The sequence below is a fragment of the Phoenix dactylifera genome, chromosome 15, assembly GCF_051530095.1.
Source record: "Phoenix dactylifera cultivar Ajwa chromosome 15, Ajwa_hap1_PhDact_Kaust_v1.1, whole genome shotgun sequence".
NCBI classification, from domain to species: Eukaryota; Viridiplantae; Streptophyta; class Magnoliopsida; order Arecales; family Arecaceae; genus Phoenix; species Phoenix dactylifera.
The window spans coordinates 17,315,124-17,334,510 of NC_143204.1; the positions used below are offsets into that span (position 1 = coordinate 17,315,124).

Sequence of the window (19,387 nt, forward strand, 5' to 3'; positions counted from 1 at the left end):
TAAGTGATTATTGAAGATATGTTGATAGTGCCAGATAAGAATGCTTGAACTTTATTGGTGGATGATACATGATTGAAGTATCTCCATGGTACCTGTCTTTAACTTGTGGTTGATGACTTCACAGTAGCTCGAGCACATCGCGATCAGTATGGCTGGGTGCCTTCACAATAATGTTTGAATCTAAGGATTTCTTGCATGCACATAAGAACATAAATGAGATGCCTCAACTCAAATGTTTGTGGTTATACTTTATAGATCCTTCTCCACCATCATTCTCATCAAAATGCCAAGTCTTAAAAATTGGAAGTATTGTTAAATTCTTTGCCACATCATTTCTACTGATGATAAAGCATCTGCCCATATGCGAATGATCATTGTATTGTCATATTTTGTTATAGGTGATTATGTTATGTGATTAGGGCGTGCTTGGTATTGCTTAAAAGCAGTACTTTTGTGACTTCTAAAGTAGAAAAGCATTTTCTAAAAAACTGTGTTAACATTGTCTGAAAAGTGCTTCTACAAGGAAAAATGTCAGAAAAGCACGTTTAGGAGAAGCTAGAAAGCCTAGCTTTTGGTTTCTCCTTCTTTCACAAAGCAGAAGCAACACCAAACACACCCTTAATGTGCTAAAAAATTTGGCATAGCTTTTTCTGACCCTAAGAAGTAGATGAAATATGGTGGGAGAACCAAAATTATAACTTAAGTTGTTTAAGCAAGATTTAGTTGATAAAATGACAGCCTTGTAAATGCACATGATACATGGAGAACTGAATATCTTGGTGGTAGATGTGGCATAATACAAAGAATACATATATACAACCTATAATGTGGTACAACATATGGGATGTGTTTCCCTTTTTCAGATTCATAGTGGATCATGGAAAAGAAAGAAGTATGCATCTTATAAGACTGAATGTGCAGGTTCACAAACTAGAGATTTAATGGAAATATGAGGTAAGTCATAATTGATTTTGCATAATTTTGAAATGCCGGACTCTTGAATGATTAGCTAGCCTTTCAATTGCCATGATACATGAAATGATTGTGTAACTAATAACCCTATGTAGCAAGAACATGCCAGAGCCGAACACTAATAGAAACAAGGGCTATGGTGCAATTTGACGTACTTATTGGTATCTCAATAGTGAAGAAAGAAAGGAAAAAAAAATATATAATGATTGTAAAGAAAAGGGAGATTGTGTGAGGTTAATAAACATATAACGATCAATCCATCTAAAGGATCACTTAATGTTGATTTGAGATGCTTAAAGGAAATAATTGAATAACTTGGACTACAATGAAAAGGAGGGACATCTAGATAGGAGGCTGCAAAGGGTTCAGATATTATTGGTTTATTCTAGTGTAAACAGGACTACATCTTAGCCGAGGAGGGAAAATATCCATTAACATGACATTTTAAGCAAAAGGCAGAAGAGGTAAAGGATAGCAAGTTGAAAATCATCGCTAGGATCGCAACTCATCCTATGGCCACAATGAATGCTTGGAGTTTGGTGGATGTTGAAGGGGGAGGGGGTGAGAATGATGATGATCAAGGAGAAAGAAAGAAAAATAGGAGGTAGGATTATGACTAAATTTAGGCCATCTAAAAATAGATCTCTTTGGACAATATAGATCAGGCCCGAGTAGTACTTAAAATCGGTTGTCACTGAGCAATTGTTTTGTGCTACTCGACTTTGCTCCTAAAGTAAACATGTCAAGGCCCTGCCTTCAGTCCAACCCTTGAATAATTTGGGCTAGATGCTGACTCAAAATGAAATTTGCATGACCCAGACCCAAATAGCCTGCATCGAAGCCTGTCATGTTGGCCAAATGGTAGGTGAATTATCCTTGTTTCCAATTGCTCTAAGGGGGACTTTTTAGGATGAAGAAGATGTTACACCTGACAGGGAACATCCCCTAGTATAGTTAAGGTGTTTCAAAGGCATACACTGAGAATATCATGTTTTAACTGAGAGAAGGACTACCTCAGGAAATCAGACAGGACTAAGAGTGGGTAATGTCAAGATTCAAGAGGTCATATTTTCATGGTGAAATCTTTTCTGGGCGTCTCAATGAAACCATTATCAAAACTGCATCCCAAGCACTCCTCGCTGCTTGACCCCTGTTAATGGATTGCTGGAGTTTGAAGAAATAGATCATAATCCTTCATATTTTTATTTTCTTACAAATTCTCTCTCAAATTTTAAAGCGTTTTAGCCACGGAGTGGCATTAAATGTCACCCCGTGGCATTAAATGCCCATGCGGGGCTGCGTGGGCTTGCGCTCACGCGCGGTGCCGCGAGCTCGGGGAACCGCACGTGGCGCGGTTCCCTGCGTGTGGAATCGCGCGTACTTGCGCCCGCGCGGGAGCGCTACCCTGCACGTCGAGCCCTTTTTTTTTCTTTCCTTTTTTTTTTCCTTCCCTTCTTCCTCGCTTTCCCCCTTTTTCCGCTAGCAAAGATGGGGCCGGAACCGCGAGCAAGACGGGTGATCCTTGTCGGCCCGAAGGAGGAGGTCAGCCCGAGGCGACAGGTAGGCTTCTTCTCTTCTTATTCTTCTCCTCTTTCTCTTCTTCTTTCTCTTCTTCTTCCCCGATGTCAGTACTGGGCTTGTACCGGTTCGAACCGGACCGGTTCGCACCGGTATGGGCAAGGAGCCATTCGGCTCGTACCCCAAAGGATCAGAATCGAATTCAATGGCTGTACCGTACCGGTGCTGGCTGGTACCGATATGGTACAGACTGAACCGGTCGGAACTGACCGGTTCAGCAGACCCTGACTAAAAGAACTTTTGGAGGTGGCTCTTCTTGAAATAGCAAATGATTTTTTTTCTAGATAAGCTGTACATTGCTTTGGGAAGAAACCGACTCAAATCGAAAAGTTCATATAGGTCCCTTGCTCGCATCATGGAGCAGTCATCATTTTCAATAGCTGTCTTCTTGATGATAACATTCTCAGCACTTCTTTCTTGATTCATTCTACTTCTAACTGCTCAACAACAAGCATCGGCTTGTGCAGAGATAGTCGGGCTAATTCATTGGATACTTTGTACTTTCTAAATTTACCTTCATCCTTGGTCTTTTACATTTTACAAAATTCTGACATATAGTGTCCCCTTGTTATTAGAATGGTGCTACTAATATAGAACTTTTTTTGCCCACTTCGTGCATTGCAGTGAACTTCTCTTTTTCGCTGTGAGACAATGTCTCCAAGCCTTATGATCATTTTCTTGATGATCACTTGTTGCAAGTGGGATATATTATATGAGTAGGAACTTCTGTAGTCACGTGTCAAGGCTGGAGTTGGATGATATTTCCTTGACTGACTAAAGAAATTTCAAATTTATTCCCCTTTATATATAAAAGAAATTTGTGGGTCATTTGCTAAATACTAATCCCCCCTTTGACCCTCCATCATAGGGATAATTTTTTTATTTAAAAAATTGATTTCTCATTTCACTTCTTCCTTTGGGTATATGAGTGTGTGCAGCATTCACCAGTTTCATCCGGTGTTTGTGATCTTGAATCAATCATATACTTTTTCTTTGCCCGTCCCCTTTAATTGTTCCAGTTGATCAAATCGACAGAGACCTTTACTGGCCACATTTTGTGCTTGTTGGCTGGTCTGCTTAAAAACATTGTGCCAATTTGGTAGTGATTAGTAATGGAACTTCTGGCATGGTAATTTGGGGGCTAATACCATTGTTGATAAGTTCCCAAGAAGTGGCGTTAGAAACCTGACTGGCCACATTTTGTGCTTGTCGGCTGGCCTGTTTAAAAATGTTGAATTAACTTAGTAGTGATTAGCATTGGTGCTTTTATCACGGTGATATCAAAGCTAATATCATTGTTGATAAATTCACAAGAAGTGCCAATAGAAAGATTATATATAGATCAGTAATTAATTATCAAAATAAACTATGTAGTTGTGGTTGCACCTTGTGGCTTGAGCAGCCTTAATTTGTTTTTGGCTTCCTATCTTACTGCTTATTTCTTCTTTCCTGAATAAAATTTTTCTTCATTGATCAATAAGAAATATCTGTTGCTTTGCAACAAGTAGCAAGACTTGAAGTATCAATAATTGTTTTAATAATTATTTCCAGTAGTCTATGATAAACATTATGGACGTTGGCAATTGGGGGAAAGTTCTAATTTGAATATTGTTGATGTTATCTGTATTAGTGGATCCTGCTTGTTGGTAAGTTTTAAAATGATTATAGCATGCAGATCAGTAGTGTTGGACCATTTAGATTTTATATGCATTTTGTCATAAATGCTTACTAGGCTCTCTTCTCAAGATTTTCTGAGATGATATTAGCCTATCCTTAACACATGGTAGGGGCTTTCAGAATGGTTGCTTGTGTATCTGTTACACTTTTCTTATTCAAGAGAAGCAAACCTTGAAATCAGGATGCTCACATCAATTTTCGAGCTCCTCTGGATAAGGGATATATGTTGTTTATAGTGAGGGCAATCAGGGTGGGTAGCCTTGGGGAATTCTTGCTTAATGTGAAATCAGTTATATGGAAATTTTTCCGAGTTCTGAGTAATGGATAAGAAGGATATTTATATACCTAAGCAGAAGATGACTAGAATTTATCTTAATAAAACAAAATCCAAGAAGTTGTCTGTTTTGTACGTTTGGCTGAAGTAGAAGACTATTCTTTGACTAGGGGATCATGAGGCATAGTCTAAAGACAGATCATCTTGGAGCAATGGTCCATGTATTTTTATGGAAAATGTGGTCCCAAAATATTCTTGGTGGAAACCAGTTGTTGCTTGGACCTTTTCCTGTGTTCTTTGATTAGTTGGAAGAAACAGGGCAATTATGACTTCGGCTCTCTTATCTGCTGTAAGTTGGTGTGGGATAGCTCATGTTTGATAGTCACATGCTATATAAGATTGAAGTTTGCAACTTGCCTTTTCAGGATTTTAGTCCATTCCATGACGATAATATATACTTTTGATAGGCTGGAAACTGCAATTATCGAAGATTTTTCAAGCTGGTTTATTAAGCATGTATCAAGTTTCTGGGCAAGTTAGTATACATGTCAAATTCGAATGGTTTCCACTGTTAGAATATTTGTTTTCAAAACATACCCATTAAAGGCTTTATGCATAGTGAGATGCTTTCACTATTTGGTCCATCTCTCTCTCTCTCTCTCTCTCTCTCTCTCTCTCTCTCTCTCTCGCTCGCTCGCGCGCGCGCGCAACCCTTGCCCTTCCATGCAAACCTAATCTCTCCATTTTAAGTAAAGCCTCCACCAATCCTTGCTCCTCTTTTGTTCTCTTTCAAACAAATCTAAAATTTCATCATTCCTCATGAAAAGGGATTATTTGGGATTATTTTTTTCAGAAAATAAAAAAGGGATTATTATGATTTGCAATGTATTACTATTATCATGAACCATTTCCTCGCAGAAAACTCAGTTGTTTAGTTAAAAAAATTTATTTTTGTTTAAATAATTCAAGTCTGCTGATTATGGATATTAATATTTGCATTTTAAGTTTTTGTGCAATGATCTAATTCAGTGAAGGGTGCAAAGTGTTATGCTCTGCATCTTGTGAGATATATTCTGCTGAAACTCTTGAGCTAATTTTTACCTTTATCAATGTTTAGATTTGGGATGTGTATAAAACGATATATTTGCTTTCTATTTTTTTTTCCTTGGAGCAGAAAAGTACTTATTATCTCTCACACAAAGCTGAAATCAATTGGAGTCTCAAATCTGAGAGTGAGATCAGGGATGTGACCACCACCTAAGCTGATCCTTCAGTAGATAATTTATCTCGAGTTATCCATGATCTGCGGTAAAGTACTGATTGAGCTTTTCCATGTAAAACATGGATCTATCATATATGATCCTTATTCAGAGTTTTATAAAGCCAAGGGTCATGTGAATGGAAGACTTGAAGTTGGTCCATTCTTTATGCAGAAGTCGGGAAGAAAAGTGCAAGCTAATCTCTTGCTTGTCCCATGTATTGGGGGCCAACTTTCCTTCATTCTATCCCTGTCGGTCTTCGTATAGTGATTGATACGATTGCACCCAATAGTTGCTTTAAGGCCAAGGTCACATCCTAACCCAACACCTTAATTATCTCTCCATTAGCATTCTTGCTGGTTGTCTTCATGACCTTTCCCCCGCCTTTAATCTATCAAAATGGTTGGACAATCATGCTTTCCAGGGCCCTCGCCCTCTTTCTTTCATCCCTCCCAGTTAGATCTTGATCTGAATCCCTTTTGGCCATTAAGACAAGGACAGATACATGTGCTCCCAACTCATGAGTGGAAAAGCAAAGTTAATGGAGCTTGTTTACTCTCTATTGTATTAGCTTGTTCTCCCTTGATGGTGACTCTTCATCTTCCTGCCGGCAGCAAAGATGTTCTTCTCATCGATAAAATCTTAAAAAACACCTTGTGTTGTGCTATCCTACTTGGGCATGCTTACAAAAAGTTCAGCAGTGAAACTGGTCCATCATTATCTGAAGAAAGGGTTTTTAGACTTTGGTTTTTGCTACCGGGGCTAATGAATCATATTGGGATCAAGAGCTGTTCTAAGATGGACATCAAGTGGAATGATACTATGTCTCAGGATATTGAGGGAATCTGAACAACGAGCCAATGGACCCTGATACATATAAACTCTCATGGGTCAGACCTGATCATCTAAATCGAGTTGGGTGAGGACTTGGTCCGGGCCAAGGCAACTCACTTGGATCCTTAACTCAATATGTTAGTAAGATCAGATAAAAGAGAATGACCTGTTCAAAGCTACCATTGAAGGATTCCTTTGTCTCCGGTGCTCCAAGGAGACATCTTGGAGGCACTACAGTCCTACTGTGGGCTTCTCGCTTTCCCACACATGTCCTTATGAGCTCAGAGTGCCATGATTGAAAGAAATTGTTAAAGGAAAAAGAGTAGAGGAGGTAGGGAAGCGAGGAATGGCAATGCCAAGTGCCAAAGAGCACATCCACATCAAGTCTTTTTGTTCATTGGTGCCAAATAGACCCAAGGAAATGATAGCTAAAATCCTTACATCTTTCATGATGGAAAAAGTAGATAGGTGGGTGTGGAAAACATGCTCAGCTTGGTAGGGCGTTCTTTGGAACGTAATGTAATTAAGACATCTTCAAGAGGGTTATTTCCTGGTTTGAGTTTAATTTTAACTTGAAGCTCTACACCACTCATGCAGCTTGGTCTTGCCATGATTTTTTTTTTTACCTCTTTCTTTTATTTGACAAAAACAACGAGCCCTCCAATTTTTTTTTTTTACCTTGTTTTTCTGTTACAAGATTTAGTTTCAAGTTTTTTTTTTTTTTTTGATTGGTATGTTAGGCAATTGTAAACCACCGTATAGTGGGTGAAGAAATTATGAGCATATCGCATGGATTAAAAACTAATGCTATGTATACACAGATACTTGGATTGTTTTTTTTTTAAAAAAAAACCGAGATCTTTTTTTTTTCTTAAAGCAGCAATCAATATTATCAAATAAGTGATAATCTGTGATCAATATATTGTTTTTTAAAGTTCTCCTGTGTGTCACCTTTTGGATTGGATGCCCATGTTGCAGACCATGGGGGATCCATGTCGCTGTGGTTGACTAGTCAAAGCTTCAAAAGACCACGAAGCCCATCCCATGCCGTTGAAAATTCCATCTGGACCGTCACATCGGTGGTCCCATCCGCGCCAGATCTATTCCCTGTAGCCTAAGAAGACGTATTGAATATACCACTGTCTGAAATAGAAGAAAGGAAAGGCACCGGTCAGGCACACGTGTGCCCACGCCTGGCGCAATCATCGGTTTGGACACATGTTGACGCGCCAACCGCACGAGTGATTGGTCGCCTCCGGTTGTCGCGGCTCGCCGTTATAAATTGGCCCCCGGCCTGAATTGATTAAACGAACTCATGAAATAGACTGGAGACTAAGACAGAGGGACGCGTGGCTCCTCGCAACACACCGAGGAAGCCTGGCGTTATGGACTGCATCTCGATTGCGGGGCCCGGGATTGTGCTATTGAGTGACTTTTGGGGCCTTTATTTCGCGTCTATTGCTCTTTTTTTTTTTTTTCAGTTACAGTGATTTAGGGGCCAGTCACGCGTTCACACGTGGATTGCGACGTGAGAGCTACAGGAAAGGAACAGCGAGGCGGTCGGTAGAGGAGCCGGGAAGGTGAGGCGAAGGAAGCCAGCTTCTCGCTAGAGCAACTTCAGGTCATTTAACTATAAGTTTTCTAAAGCTAAAGCTAACTGTAATTATATTAAACAAATATGGTTGTTACCTAGCTTAATTATCAAACATCTTTCTACAATTGCTCAACAAACTCTTGCTCACAGTAATTATATTTGTAGCGGGCTAATTCTCTCTCTCTCTGTGTTTTTTTTTTAAAAAATTTAGAGTACTACAAACGAGCTTGTGTTATGAACATAAGAACATTTCGCTTGCTATATAGCAAGAAAGGATCGGAAAAACAAATTTTTTTTGTCGGACGCAGGATCAATTAATTATGAAGTTATCAAATCAGTAGCTTTGAATTTTATGAACTTTTTTATATATGCATAACAAGTGTGCTGAAGCAATTTTCTTCCTGGTTTATACTCAATTTAAATGGAATGTATTGGCTTGCTATGTTGATGAAGCTTCCTAGTAGTTATATTAGCAGCCAAAATTCAAAATCCGTCCTCTCTGAAAGTTGGGGATTTAAAGATATTTTAAGGGAGACTATCTCAGTATAGTCCATTACTTGCGGACCTTTTTATCACAAAAAATATACAATTATAATGTTATTAATGTTTAGAAAGATCAACAATTTGTTTAGATAAAATAGAAGATTAATATTTTGGATACCTAAGTAGAGGAACAACAACAATAAAAAAGAATAATAATTACTGGATAAGATTTAATGACAGACAACATTTTTTCAATCAACAAAAAATTATTATTTAAGAGATCAAAAGTTCAAGAAGGAACATTATCATTCCATGCTATTCATACACATCAAACATTTTTCTTTTAAGATTTGTGATTTCCTAGTTGCTGCATAGTATAATGAATGAAAAGATTGATTGCTATTTCAGATCAAATGGTTTCTTGCTTGCCCACTTATGGTAATCATTACTTCATACTAACAAAATCAATTTAATCTATGGATAAGTATTGTCAATGACTTAACATGCATGGGGCCTAACTTTCATCTTAAATTCCAGATGTGGCACAGAGCTACATTTGTCATGTCATGTAATAGACAGGAGCAATGACGGCAGCTTTATTTTTAAGAAAAAAGACCATATATTTAGTTTATGGAGAGTGTTTCCCTAAAGCACCACATCCTTAAGCTCTATGTAAGTGGTAGTCTGAGTTCTGCTCAGGATGTAAATGTTACGGTCGATATAAAAACACTTAGTTCTAGATTTTTAATCAATAGTTGTATTAGCCCTTCATTTATCTTTTACCTAGTGCGAGTAGGATAGGATTTCATATAAAAGCTAAATAGATGAAAAGCTATTGCATTTTTCTGAGATTTCATGATAAATTAGAAATATGGCATAAAGCTATTTGCAACTCCCTTGGAAGAACCCACAATGTCATGAAACAATCGCATTTTTGTTTTGGGGAACAAGAGCTAAGGACAAAGGAGAATATGCACTAAAGATATTTACACCTACTTTGTTGCTGAAGAAGAATGTGACTGCAATTTTTTGTTCTGATCACTTTAATGATATAGCATATTCTTTTATTAATTAGTTAAAACAATGCAACTTTAGCATTCTAGTTTATGTCATAATCACCATGGTTTCTAAAGTGGCCAGATGTTTAAATGATGATGATGCCAAAACTTGTATGCTTTGTTCCAAAGCCGAAGGCAAAGGAAAATGCTCCTCTATGTCATTTTAGCCTTCATCCTACAACTTTGCCATTTGGCCATGATAGTAATTAATAATCCACCTTAAGACATGGGTTTAGGGATGTGATTCTACATATCCATTAGACGCCTCATTGGGTAGCTCATGGGTTTTGAGAAACTTCCTTAACCTTTTCATGAAATAATACAATACCACACAAGCCTGGCTCCAATTTAAAATTATGCTCTGCTTAACCAAGTGGATAACCTTCATGTTAATTAAAATCTCATGAATTGATTGAAGACTACTTTACATTGCCAACCTACACACACATCTACCACCCTGTGCAAATGTGATCTTCTGTCGTGGCAAGTCTACAATAATACAAATTAAGGTTTAAAATCCAACGAAAAACAAGTTCACATGATCAGTGGGTCACTCATTTTCTTTGTTTAATAAATCCTAAATGGTGCGGACTAGAATGATTTGCATCACTAGCATCACTAGTCTTAATTTGCATCACTAGCATCACTAGTCTATAAGAACTATTATATTAAGGTTGAAACAGAAATTTGTCAAATAACCATTGGGTAGACAAAATGGAACATCATGTCCAATATATCAAAACAAATGGATGGAAATCATTAGCAGATATTAAATTAGCATTAAACTGCAGCTACCTACCAAAGAGCCCTAAAAGAGGCCAGAGATTGAGGCACCTTGATTTTCCCTAGCTTTGAGGATGTTGATTTGTTTAAGAAGATTTTGTATCTAAATACCATCAAACATTAGTTTTATACTTTGGCAGTGCTATTATGATGGCATGAACAAAGTAAACTGTTGCTATAATATTGATCTTTTTTTTTTTGAGTAAGGCGGATGTTGATGCTGCCAAATCTTATTGTCAAGAATAGTATCCATGCATCAATTAGAATTTATCTAGCTAGGGTTTCAATGTTCATTCTTGTTTTATTTTTTAAAATTAATTTGATATTAATAGTTTTAGTACATTAATAAATGGTAATCAGGATTATCACTCTTCATAAGAGAATTAATTAGCATTAGATGAGATATGTTAAACTTGCATTCTTACGCTCAATGCCTAATTTCTAGAATTTCATTAACCATAAAGAAAGATATTCATTGTGTTATGTATTTGTTCAAGCTCAACCTTTTTCTCTAATGAGATAGAAGTGGAAAAACAAAATGGGTACTAGACAATAACTTTCCGAAAGTTACTCATTCTAGCGTCGTTCTGATGTGCATGCTTAGTTGCATATAGAGTTCTAATGAGATCGAATAGTCGGCGACTAGCAACATTGCATCTTAATTAATTAAGCTTAGTAATATTTTTCAAGAAGAAGGCTAACTTTAATACAAAGTTTTTAATAAAAAATATAATAATAAAAACATATCAACATAATTCATATTTTTAGAACATAAATATTAATTATCTATTTATATAATTTTTTCTTAGAATATGATGAGATGTCACCATTTAGGCGAAATCCAAGGTCTCTCGACTCTCTACTACCAAGTGAGGGGTGCCAATGAGTCGACCCAAATCCTATTGTGTTGTTTATTTGTAAAAGTGTTAATGTTTTAATTAAGCAACGTAGACTAACATTCCGGTCTTCCTTCTGATGTTTTCACTATTATTCAAAAAAGATAAAACATCTTCTCTACGTAAGTTCTCCATTAGAGACATTGAGAAAAACAAATCCCCAGCTCACAATTCCGTCTCTTTCCCATGGTGGGCCCCTTTCCGTCTCACCCTCTTTTTTTTTTTTTTAAGTAAACCGTTCACTGTGTTTTCTAGCGTTACCGCACCTTGGAAGAAGAAAGAAACCAAATCAAGGCCACCATTTTATTGTATCCTTTGGCCAAATTCCCTAAAATTCTTCCTACATAACTTGAGCATGCCTCCCATTGAAATCATATAGCCTTGACCATTGCAAGGAAGCTACACTTTTGAAGGAATATTATTCTCCGCCGTCCCCGAACCAATTATTATCAGAGTTTTTACAAATAGATATGAAACTTAGAGGCCAAAAGCAAATAGGGAAGGGTTCTTTTGGTTATTTCACCTCCAAAGAGGAGGCCTTAAAGCTACCCTTGGCTTCGCTACAAAAGATCTTATTCCTCCCTCCCTCTCCTCCAATTAGAACTAGAGCTAGAGATAGAGATGAGCTACTCTTCTCTCATGTCTATAATAGAAGAGCTTCTCTTGCTCCTCCCTCCAGCTCTTGTAGCCCTCTTCCTCTATATCAACCTCATCAAATGGATTAACAGAAAGAAGCCCAACCTTCCCCCGGGAGGCTTGGGATGGCCTTTTCTTGGCGAGACCTTCTCCTACCTCAAGCCTCACCCTGCCACCTCTATGGGCCAATTCATGGAACAACACATATCAAGGTAATCCAATTCCACCACTAACAAGCAGACTAAAGGTTACGTATATACTGAGCTACTCTTTTCCAAGAACTCTCATGTAAGCTATCCTGCAGGTATGGGAAGATCTACAGGTCCAGTCTTTTTGGTGAGCCGACGATAGTGTCGGCGGATGCAGGCCTGAACCGGTTCATACTCCAGAACGAGGGGAGGTACTTCGAGTGCAGCTACCCAAGGAGCATCGGAGGGATACTTGGGAAGTGGTCGATGCTGGTTCTCGTCGGAGAGATGCATCGAGAGATGAGGATGATCTCGCTCAACTTCATGAGCAACGTGAGGCTCCGGTCATACCTCCTTCCTGAGGTGGAGCGCCATGCTTGGCTGGTTCTTAGGTCTTGGAAGGAGCACTCAGCCTTTTCGGCCCAAGAGGAAGCAAAGAAGGTATACCAGTTTGTGACAAAGTTCTTGATTTGGTTGAAGCCATAACTCATGCGTTATAGATTAAGTCCTGAGCGTGTTTTTCTGATCCTTAAACCACTTGCAGTTCACTTTTAATTTGATGGCGAAGAATATAATGAGCATGAATCCTGGAGAGCCTGAAACCGAGAAGTTGAGGCGAGAGTATATAACCTTCATGAAGGGAGTGGTGTCTGCCCCGCTGAACTTCCCTGGAACTCCATATTGGAAGGCTCTAAAGGTAGGCCGTTGAATTAAAATCCTTCTTTCTGTATCAATAAGAGTAATTCTAGAACAAGACCACAGGGAGTTTATCGACCAAATCTTTATCAAAAGAACAAACAGTCCGCTGTTTCATGATTGTGTAACATTATTTAATTAAACGGCAGTGTAACAGCGATTGTGTACTGGAATGGTATTTACCTTTTACTTGAACCATGGTCCTGAGCACATAAAATTTTGCCACTGTTACTGCGTTGCTGTCAACTTCAGAGAGTGATTGCTCCAGCTGCCATGATTTATGCTGAATCTATTTAATACATAACAAGCAAGATGACCCACCTCATAATAATTAGCCTAAGTTTATTGGTGGCTTTTTGTTTTTGTTTTTTTTGATTTCATTGATTATATACCATGCCATACACCGGAACCAACCAATGTTCAATGATTGTTTTAGGCAATCACCCATGTCCATAACATTATAACATGCAATAATTTAACGATCCATAATTTTTTTTAAAAAAAAAGTACTTTAGTAGCTAATTATCATAGTAATCTGAAAACCATTTAGTTTATACATCACTTCTATGTTAGCCTTGTCTCGTAATAGGATTGGTATTAGGTCGAAGATTAATTTACTCCTAATGATTTCGTCACTAAGAGCGGCTTGTGTACTACAGTCACGATCGACTATCCTTAAGGTGATCGAACTGAAGATGAATGAAAGATTCCAAGAGATGAACAAGGGGCAAGAAAGAGTTGAGGAAGATGATCTCCTTGGATGGGCTCTAAAGCAGTCTAGTCTTTCTAAAGAGCAGATCCTTGATCTCTTGCTGAGCTTGCTCTTTGCTGGCCATGAAACCTCATCGATGGCTATAGCCTTAGCCATCTTCTTCCTCGAAGGCTGCCCGAAAGCTGTTCAAGAACTGCGGGTGAAACTTGACAATAATCTCACCTTTATATTATCTTTCAGCTAGATTTGTCTTTGGAATGATTGCTTACAGACTTATTTTGCTTAATTGTTTAGGAGGAGCACCTTGAGATTGCCTGCAGGAAAAAACTAAAAGGAGAGTCTGGACTAAACTGGGAAGACTACAAGCAAATGGAGTTCACCCAATGCGTAAACACTTTCTGAGGAAACAAAGCTTGGAACTAAATGTTTCATTTGATGACCCCTATCTTAGCTTACTATTTATAAATATTTGGTTCATGAAGGTTATAGATGAGACACTGCGGCTAGGGAACGTGGTTAGGTTCGTGCACAGAAAGGTTCTTCATGACTTCCGGTACAAAGGTAGCTAAATGTCTCCTGGAAATATTCTTTCTTTGAGGGTTATGTGCTAAAAAGTGACAGATATATATCCAACGACTGTTGCCATTTTGAAGGGTATGACATTCCCCGTGGATGGAAAATTCTTCCAGTGTTTGCGGCAGTGCACTTGGACTCTTCTTTGTATGACGATCCTCATCAGTTCAATCCTTGGAGGTGGCAGGTAAGTCCCATATCATGCATGTTATGCATAAGATTGCATGAGAAGATGCATGAGACATGCATCGATCTACATATAAGACTGGATGCCACACTTTTTTTTCATATGATTCATATGACGTGGATAATTAATAGACCCTATGTTCTAATATGTCGGCTAAGGAAGTTTGTATCATGTGCAAAAGAAGGTAGTCAAATTGCTTTCATTGTTCTTAATGTGAAAGCAACACATGCGTGGGAACAACGTAACCACGCACCAAAAGAAGGCAAACCTCTTAGGACTCTAAAACAACAACCAGATTCACATGTTCTTTGTCGAGTTTGATTGATCTCATTGATGACCCGTGTTTAGTGCCAAATGTGTTGCGTTATACACTTGCGTTTCTCCCACCTAAGTTATAGACATCAACTTAATTTGCCTTTTAGCTTTAGAAAAGCCAAATATATGCATGTCCGTTTCCTCTTTGAGCATAGATAAGGTCATAGCTTCCTGCACCATCGCTCGGATAGGGGTTGTATCTTTTGCATGAAAGAAGGATTCATCTTCCTTCATACAAATAACCTTTGGATTCCATAATGATCGCTATAGATACATAAATTAAGAAGTTTGTAGTGCTTTGAGATTTATATAAGATGCAGTCCAATAGTTACTACCGCGCATGAGAGAAGATCAATCATTCTTTCATGCAAAAGATACAACCCAAACCCCCATCACTTTGCTATATTTGCACTTGGAAGCCACTATGCTTCTTTGGTCTCCAGGATAGCCAAACACCAACACATGATTTTCTTTTCATATTAATTGATTTATTGTTCTTGGCACGGTAAGGGGCTTGCGATCGGCCTCAGCTTCTTGTGTTTCAATAAATTTTACTAGGATGTAGCACACATGTGCATATCTAAAACGCGAGGTGTCACCCATGAATCATATATTCAGTTTATACATGGTTCAAAGTTTATGTTGTATCTTGAGATACTTAGTAACTTTTTTTTTTTATAGGTAATCACATCGCTAGTTTGATGAGACGTTTTATTTGTCCTCATCCCAACCTTTGACTAGCCTTTCACTGAGATGCTAACTGTCTCATAGTGATAATGTTTTTTTTTCATAAAAGAAAACGAGAGATAGTGGTTTAAGTCTTTTGCTGCATTACACTCACATCACACACCAAGATGCATGACCAGACATACATGACATGGTCTTGACGCTTGATGCATTATATATGTGTCTCATGTGTTTGGACACATGATGTGAAAACAACATAATATTCGATTGTCAAATGGTCCTTAGAGACTATGACAATGATCTCGCAAACCACTGTAGCCTATTCTTTTTATCTTGTCTTCGGAAATACAATATTATTCCATTGATCTTAAGAATTTGAGCAAGTGCCCAGTTGAGTAACACTTGTCAAGGGATCATTAGGCGTGACATTAACTGAGTTATTAGGATATATTAGTAAGTGTCTTTACTAATATCTAAATAAATATCATAAAACAAGTTCCTTCTATCCAAATAAATATCATAAAGTCTGCAGATATATTTAACGCAGTAATCTTCAATATTAAGTGCCTGCCTCGATCATTCACTAGTTTGGCCACTTGCAACAATTCAAGATAGAGCATGCCATCCACATGCAAGATGCAAATTTCTCCTCTTCTTCTTGTTGTTTTCCTTTCCTTTTGATCAAGACGGTGAAAAAGACCCCGCCATATTTCATTAGCAATGAAAATGATAAAAAGAAACGATAAAATTTATGATAAGTATCAGAATTTGAAGGTGTCCATGATGAACATGGGGGACATTGACTAAATGTAGCACCCTCATAAATCCTGCCCCAAACAAGTCAAGGCAGGGCATGTGCAAGTGGAACTTGGATATATTCCATGGTTCACATGGTATTCGTCACACAATACCTATTCTTTGGGTGAACAGGGCAATTGCCAACACTATAGGAGAATAGTCTTTTCATGTCTCTAACCCTAAAAAACTCCTAACTTTTCAAATTATGATCCCTGAAACAAATATGGTTCCTAGACTTCCCATCTATCTCAGCCTCTGAGGTGGAAACAGTCTTGATGACAATTTGGGTTGGCCTTTTTGTTTCAGCCCACACAAGCAATTTGAATCGCGTTGTTTACACATTGGTACAAAGAAGTGGGCTTTTGAAGTGAGCCCAGTAGCCTTTGCAAGTGTGCTTAATATGTCATCATTCTTGACTGCTCCATGTAGCCCTTCTTAGAATACTTCCAATCCCTAGTGAAGGCAGGATGAATCATAGCCCAAGACTGAGCCATGACACTATGGGACACAATTCTAAAGGGCCCAATGAAACTTGATAAATATGGGTTGATGAAACATTGTTGGAAATTAGGGGACCATTTTTCTTTTGATGGCCAAGCAAAGCTTCACAAGGATGGTTGAAGGAACATTTTGGTGCAATCCATGCAAATTATAATAGCCTCGTGTTGTCATCAATTAGTAGAATTTGCAACACTAGTGCATGCATCAACACTTGCTTGTGATGTGTTCTTCCTTTAAATATTTCAAGTATAATAGCTAGTTGTTATTTAATATTGAGGATATATTTAGTGAGCTTGGCTGGCTTCCAGGGAGTGATTATGTCGATATGCATTCTCATTGGTATGTTAAAATGGATTAAGGAAACGAGTAATGGTTACCTCAACTTTGAAAACTGAGTGTTTTAGAATTAGTACTATATACTTCATGGATAAGATAAAATGCATGCACTGAGGTGTGATTTACCGGTTGTGGGAAAAATTATAGCGTCTTTCTTGAACTAGATTCTAATTTTATTATTTGTTAAGAATTGGACTCCATATTGACCTAACCTAGAACAAACCACCAATAACAATGACTAGAAATGACTACCCAAAAGAGAAGAAGAAATGTCCAGCTAACTCAAATCCAACCCATTTATTATTTGTTGTAGGAAATTCGGACATCTAGTTCAATCCCCAAGCTTGAAATGGTCTAAACCAGACCCGAACTAAACCACGCCAGGTTCTAAATTGCTGCGGATAAGCCAACTTAGGACCAACTATAATAGCAAGCCTTGTCCATGAAAGTTATTAAGTTAAATTTCTAAATATTAGTTGTCTTATCTTGTTTACGTCTCCTCGATTCTTTTTTACATGAATAAATATTAAATTATGCAAATAATCTTAGTTTTTTTTATTTCTATTTATTCACTTTCTTTTTCCTTCGAACTTACATTGTTCGATAATTTTTTTTCCTGAATTTTGAAGATTTGCCTCCAGGAAATATGTTCCAAAGTCTCAGTTGCAAGTTTTAACTACGAATCCTGTTGCTGAAGTCCTCTAATCAAACATATCAAAAGGAAAGGAGAAGAAAAGAAAGAAAAAGAGAAAAAGGAGATAGAGAAACATGTACTTAAAAAAAGTATTAAATCACTTTTTTTTTAGGGAAAAAAGTTTCCTTCTTGATAAACGGAATAAGGATAGTATTTAAAAAACTACCCAAGATTTTAAGATCAACCATCAATCGTTCGTGAAATCAATCACGTTATCAATGCAAGAGAAAGATAAAATTTTGTTCCTTGCTCCTTTTCTTTTTTCCTTCAGAGGAGGCCCCTTGGCGAGACGACAGCAAACAACTTCATGCCATACGGCGGCGGCCCCCGTCTATGTGCAGGCTCCGAGCTCGCCAAGCTCGAGATGGCAGTCTTCTTGCACCACCTTGCGCTAAACTTCCGGTGGGAATTGGCAGAGCCCGACCAAGCCTTTGCCTACCCCTTCGTAGACTTCTCTAAAGGTCTACCAATAAGGGTCCACAAAATCACGTAACACTGCGTTTCTACTAGTTAAAGAGATTCGAAGACCATTTGGGCTCAACAAGAATGTAAGCGAACGAGAAAAGAGGAGCCAAGAGATATGTGCAAGCTTGCATGAGAGCTTGTGCCTACTTTGATGTATAGATAGGCCAACAGAAGCAATGGGCTTATATGTGCTTGTTTAGCTTTCTATGTTACTGGCTTGGCCTTTGAGCATTGTTGAGAAAGGTTGGTTGCCATTTTGGTGATTACACTGTATTAGCCATTTCTCATCCATAAATAAAGAAGAGAAAAAATTATATATCACTCCATTGTACCATATATATATATATATATATATATATATATATATATATATATATGTATGTATGTATGTATGTATGTATGTATATATGTATGTATGTATGTATGTATGTATGTATGTATGCATGCTTGAGAAATATGGTCAAGATATGTCCACACTTCTGTACTATGTTTCAAAGCCAATTTTTGAATTGCAACGGCAGGTTGCTTTGGATCCATACTCCTGATTTTAACTTTTCAATTCACATCAATTAGAGCGTTGATAGGAGTTCAGTGCAACGTACACTATTCTATTTATCTGGTCTTTAGTACAACTCTACTGCAACCTGATAAAAATTCTTATGAACACTTCAACAGATCCATTACTACTAAGCTATCAATAAATATATATATCAAATTTACTAATGCTGCATTGAGTGAAGATTATCTTTTTGCTGTGAATTTAACAGTATGGTATTCCATCCATTTATGCGTATAGGTCACACTAGGAAAGTTATCCTACAACTCAGTTGAATAATCAAAGATGTTTAAAGTGTGGCTAATTCGATGACGACATATATGGCTAATTATACACAAACATTATTTTGAAGTATTGTGTTAGATATTTTTCAAATTTTTTATATATTTTATCTTATGATTGACATATATGTATTTTAACTAGATTGGTTTACTAAATCCGATTTTACCAAATATATATATATATTTTTATCCATTTGGCATTTTTTGTAAACCCTTTTTTTTCACTCTATTTTTATCGAATGTGCGTGCTATTCAGGCTCAACCCAAGTGCAAGTCATTATTGAAGCACGAAAATTAGATTTGGATGAGATAGAGATTGTGGAAGATGTAATTATGGTAAACATAGAAAATAGT

General features: G+C 37.6%; 1 protein-coding gene across 4 annotated transcripts; it reads left to right on the plus strand.

Moving 5' to 3' along the window:
- The first annotated feature begins 11,934 nt into the window (after positions 1-11,934).
- On the plus strand, positions 11,935-18,517 carry LOC103704238 (cholesterol 22-monohydroxylase CYP90B52-like). 4 transcript variants are annotated; one of them, XM_008787444.5, is made up of 8 exons: positions 11,935-12,256; positions 12,349-12,673; positions 12,777-12,929; positions 13,588-13,839; positions 13,935-14,027; positions 14,123-14,201; positions 14,294-14,400; positions 18,003-18,517. In XM_008787444.5, the coding sequence occupies exons 1-8, from the start codon at positions 12,030-12,032 to the stop codon at positions 18,222-18,224; spliced, it is 1,458 nt and encodes a 485-aa protein (XP_008785666.3). In that variant the 5' UTR covers positions 11,935-12,029; the 3' UTR covers positions 18,225-18,517. The 4 variants fall into 4 exon arrangements, with proteins under 4 accessions (XP_008785666.3, XP_088567329.1, XP_038990056.2 ...); XM_039134128.2 differs by lacking the exon at positions 18,003-18,517 and adding an exon at positions 17,667-17,881 and having other exon boundaries at positions 11,964-12,256; XM_088711204.1 differs by lacking the exon at positions 18,003-18,517 and adding an exon at positions 17,679-17,881 and having other exon boundaries at positions 11,964-12,256.
- Positions 18,518-19,387: the final 870 nt, after the last annotated feature.

Coding starts and splice junctions, on each gene's coding strand:
- LOC103704238 (XM_088711203.2), top strand. CDS start 12,030: ATGAGCTACTCTTCTCTCATGTCTATAATAGAAGAGCTTCTCTTGCTC. Junction 13,840..13,934: donor AAGCTGTTCAAGAACTGCGG/GTGAAACTTGAC, acceptor TTAATTGTTTAG/GAGGAGCACCTTGAGATTGC. Junction 14,202..14,293: donor TCATGACTTCCGGTACAAAG/GTAGCTAAATGT, acceptor GCCATTTTGAAG/GGTATGACATTCCCCGTGGA.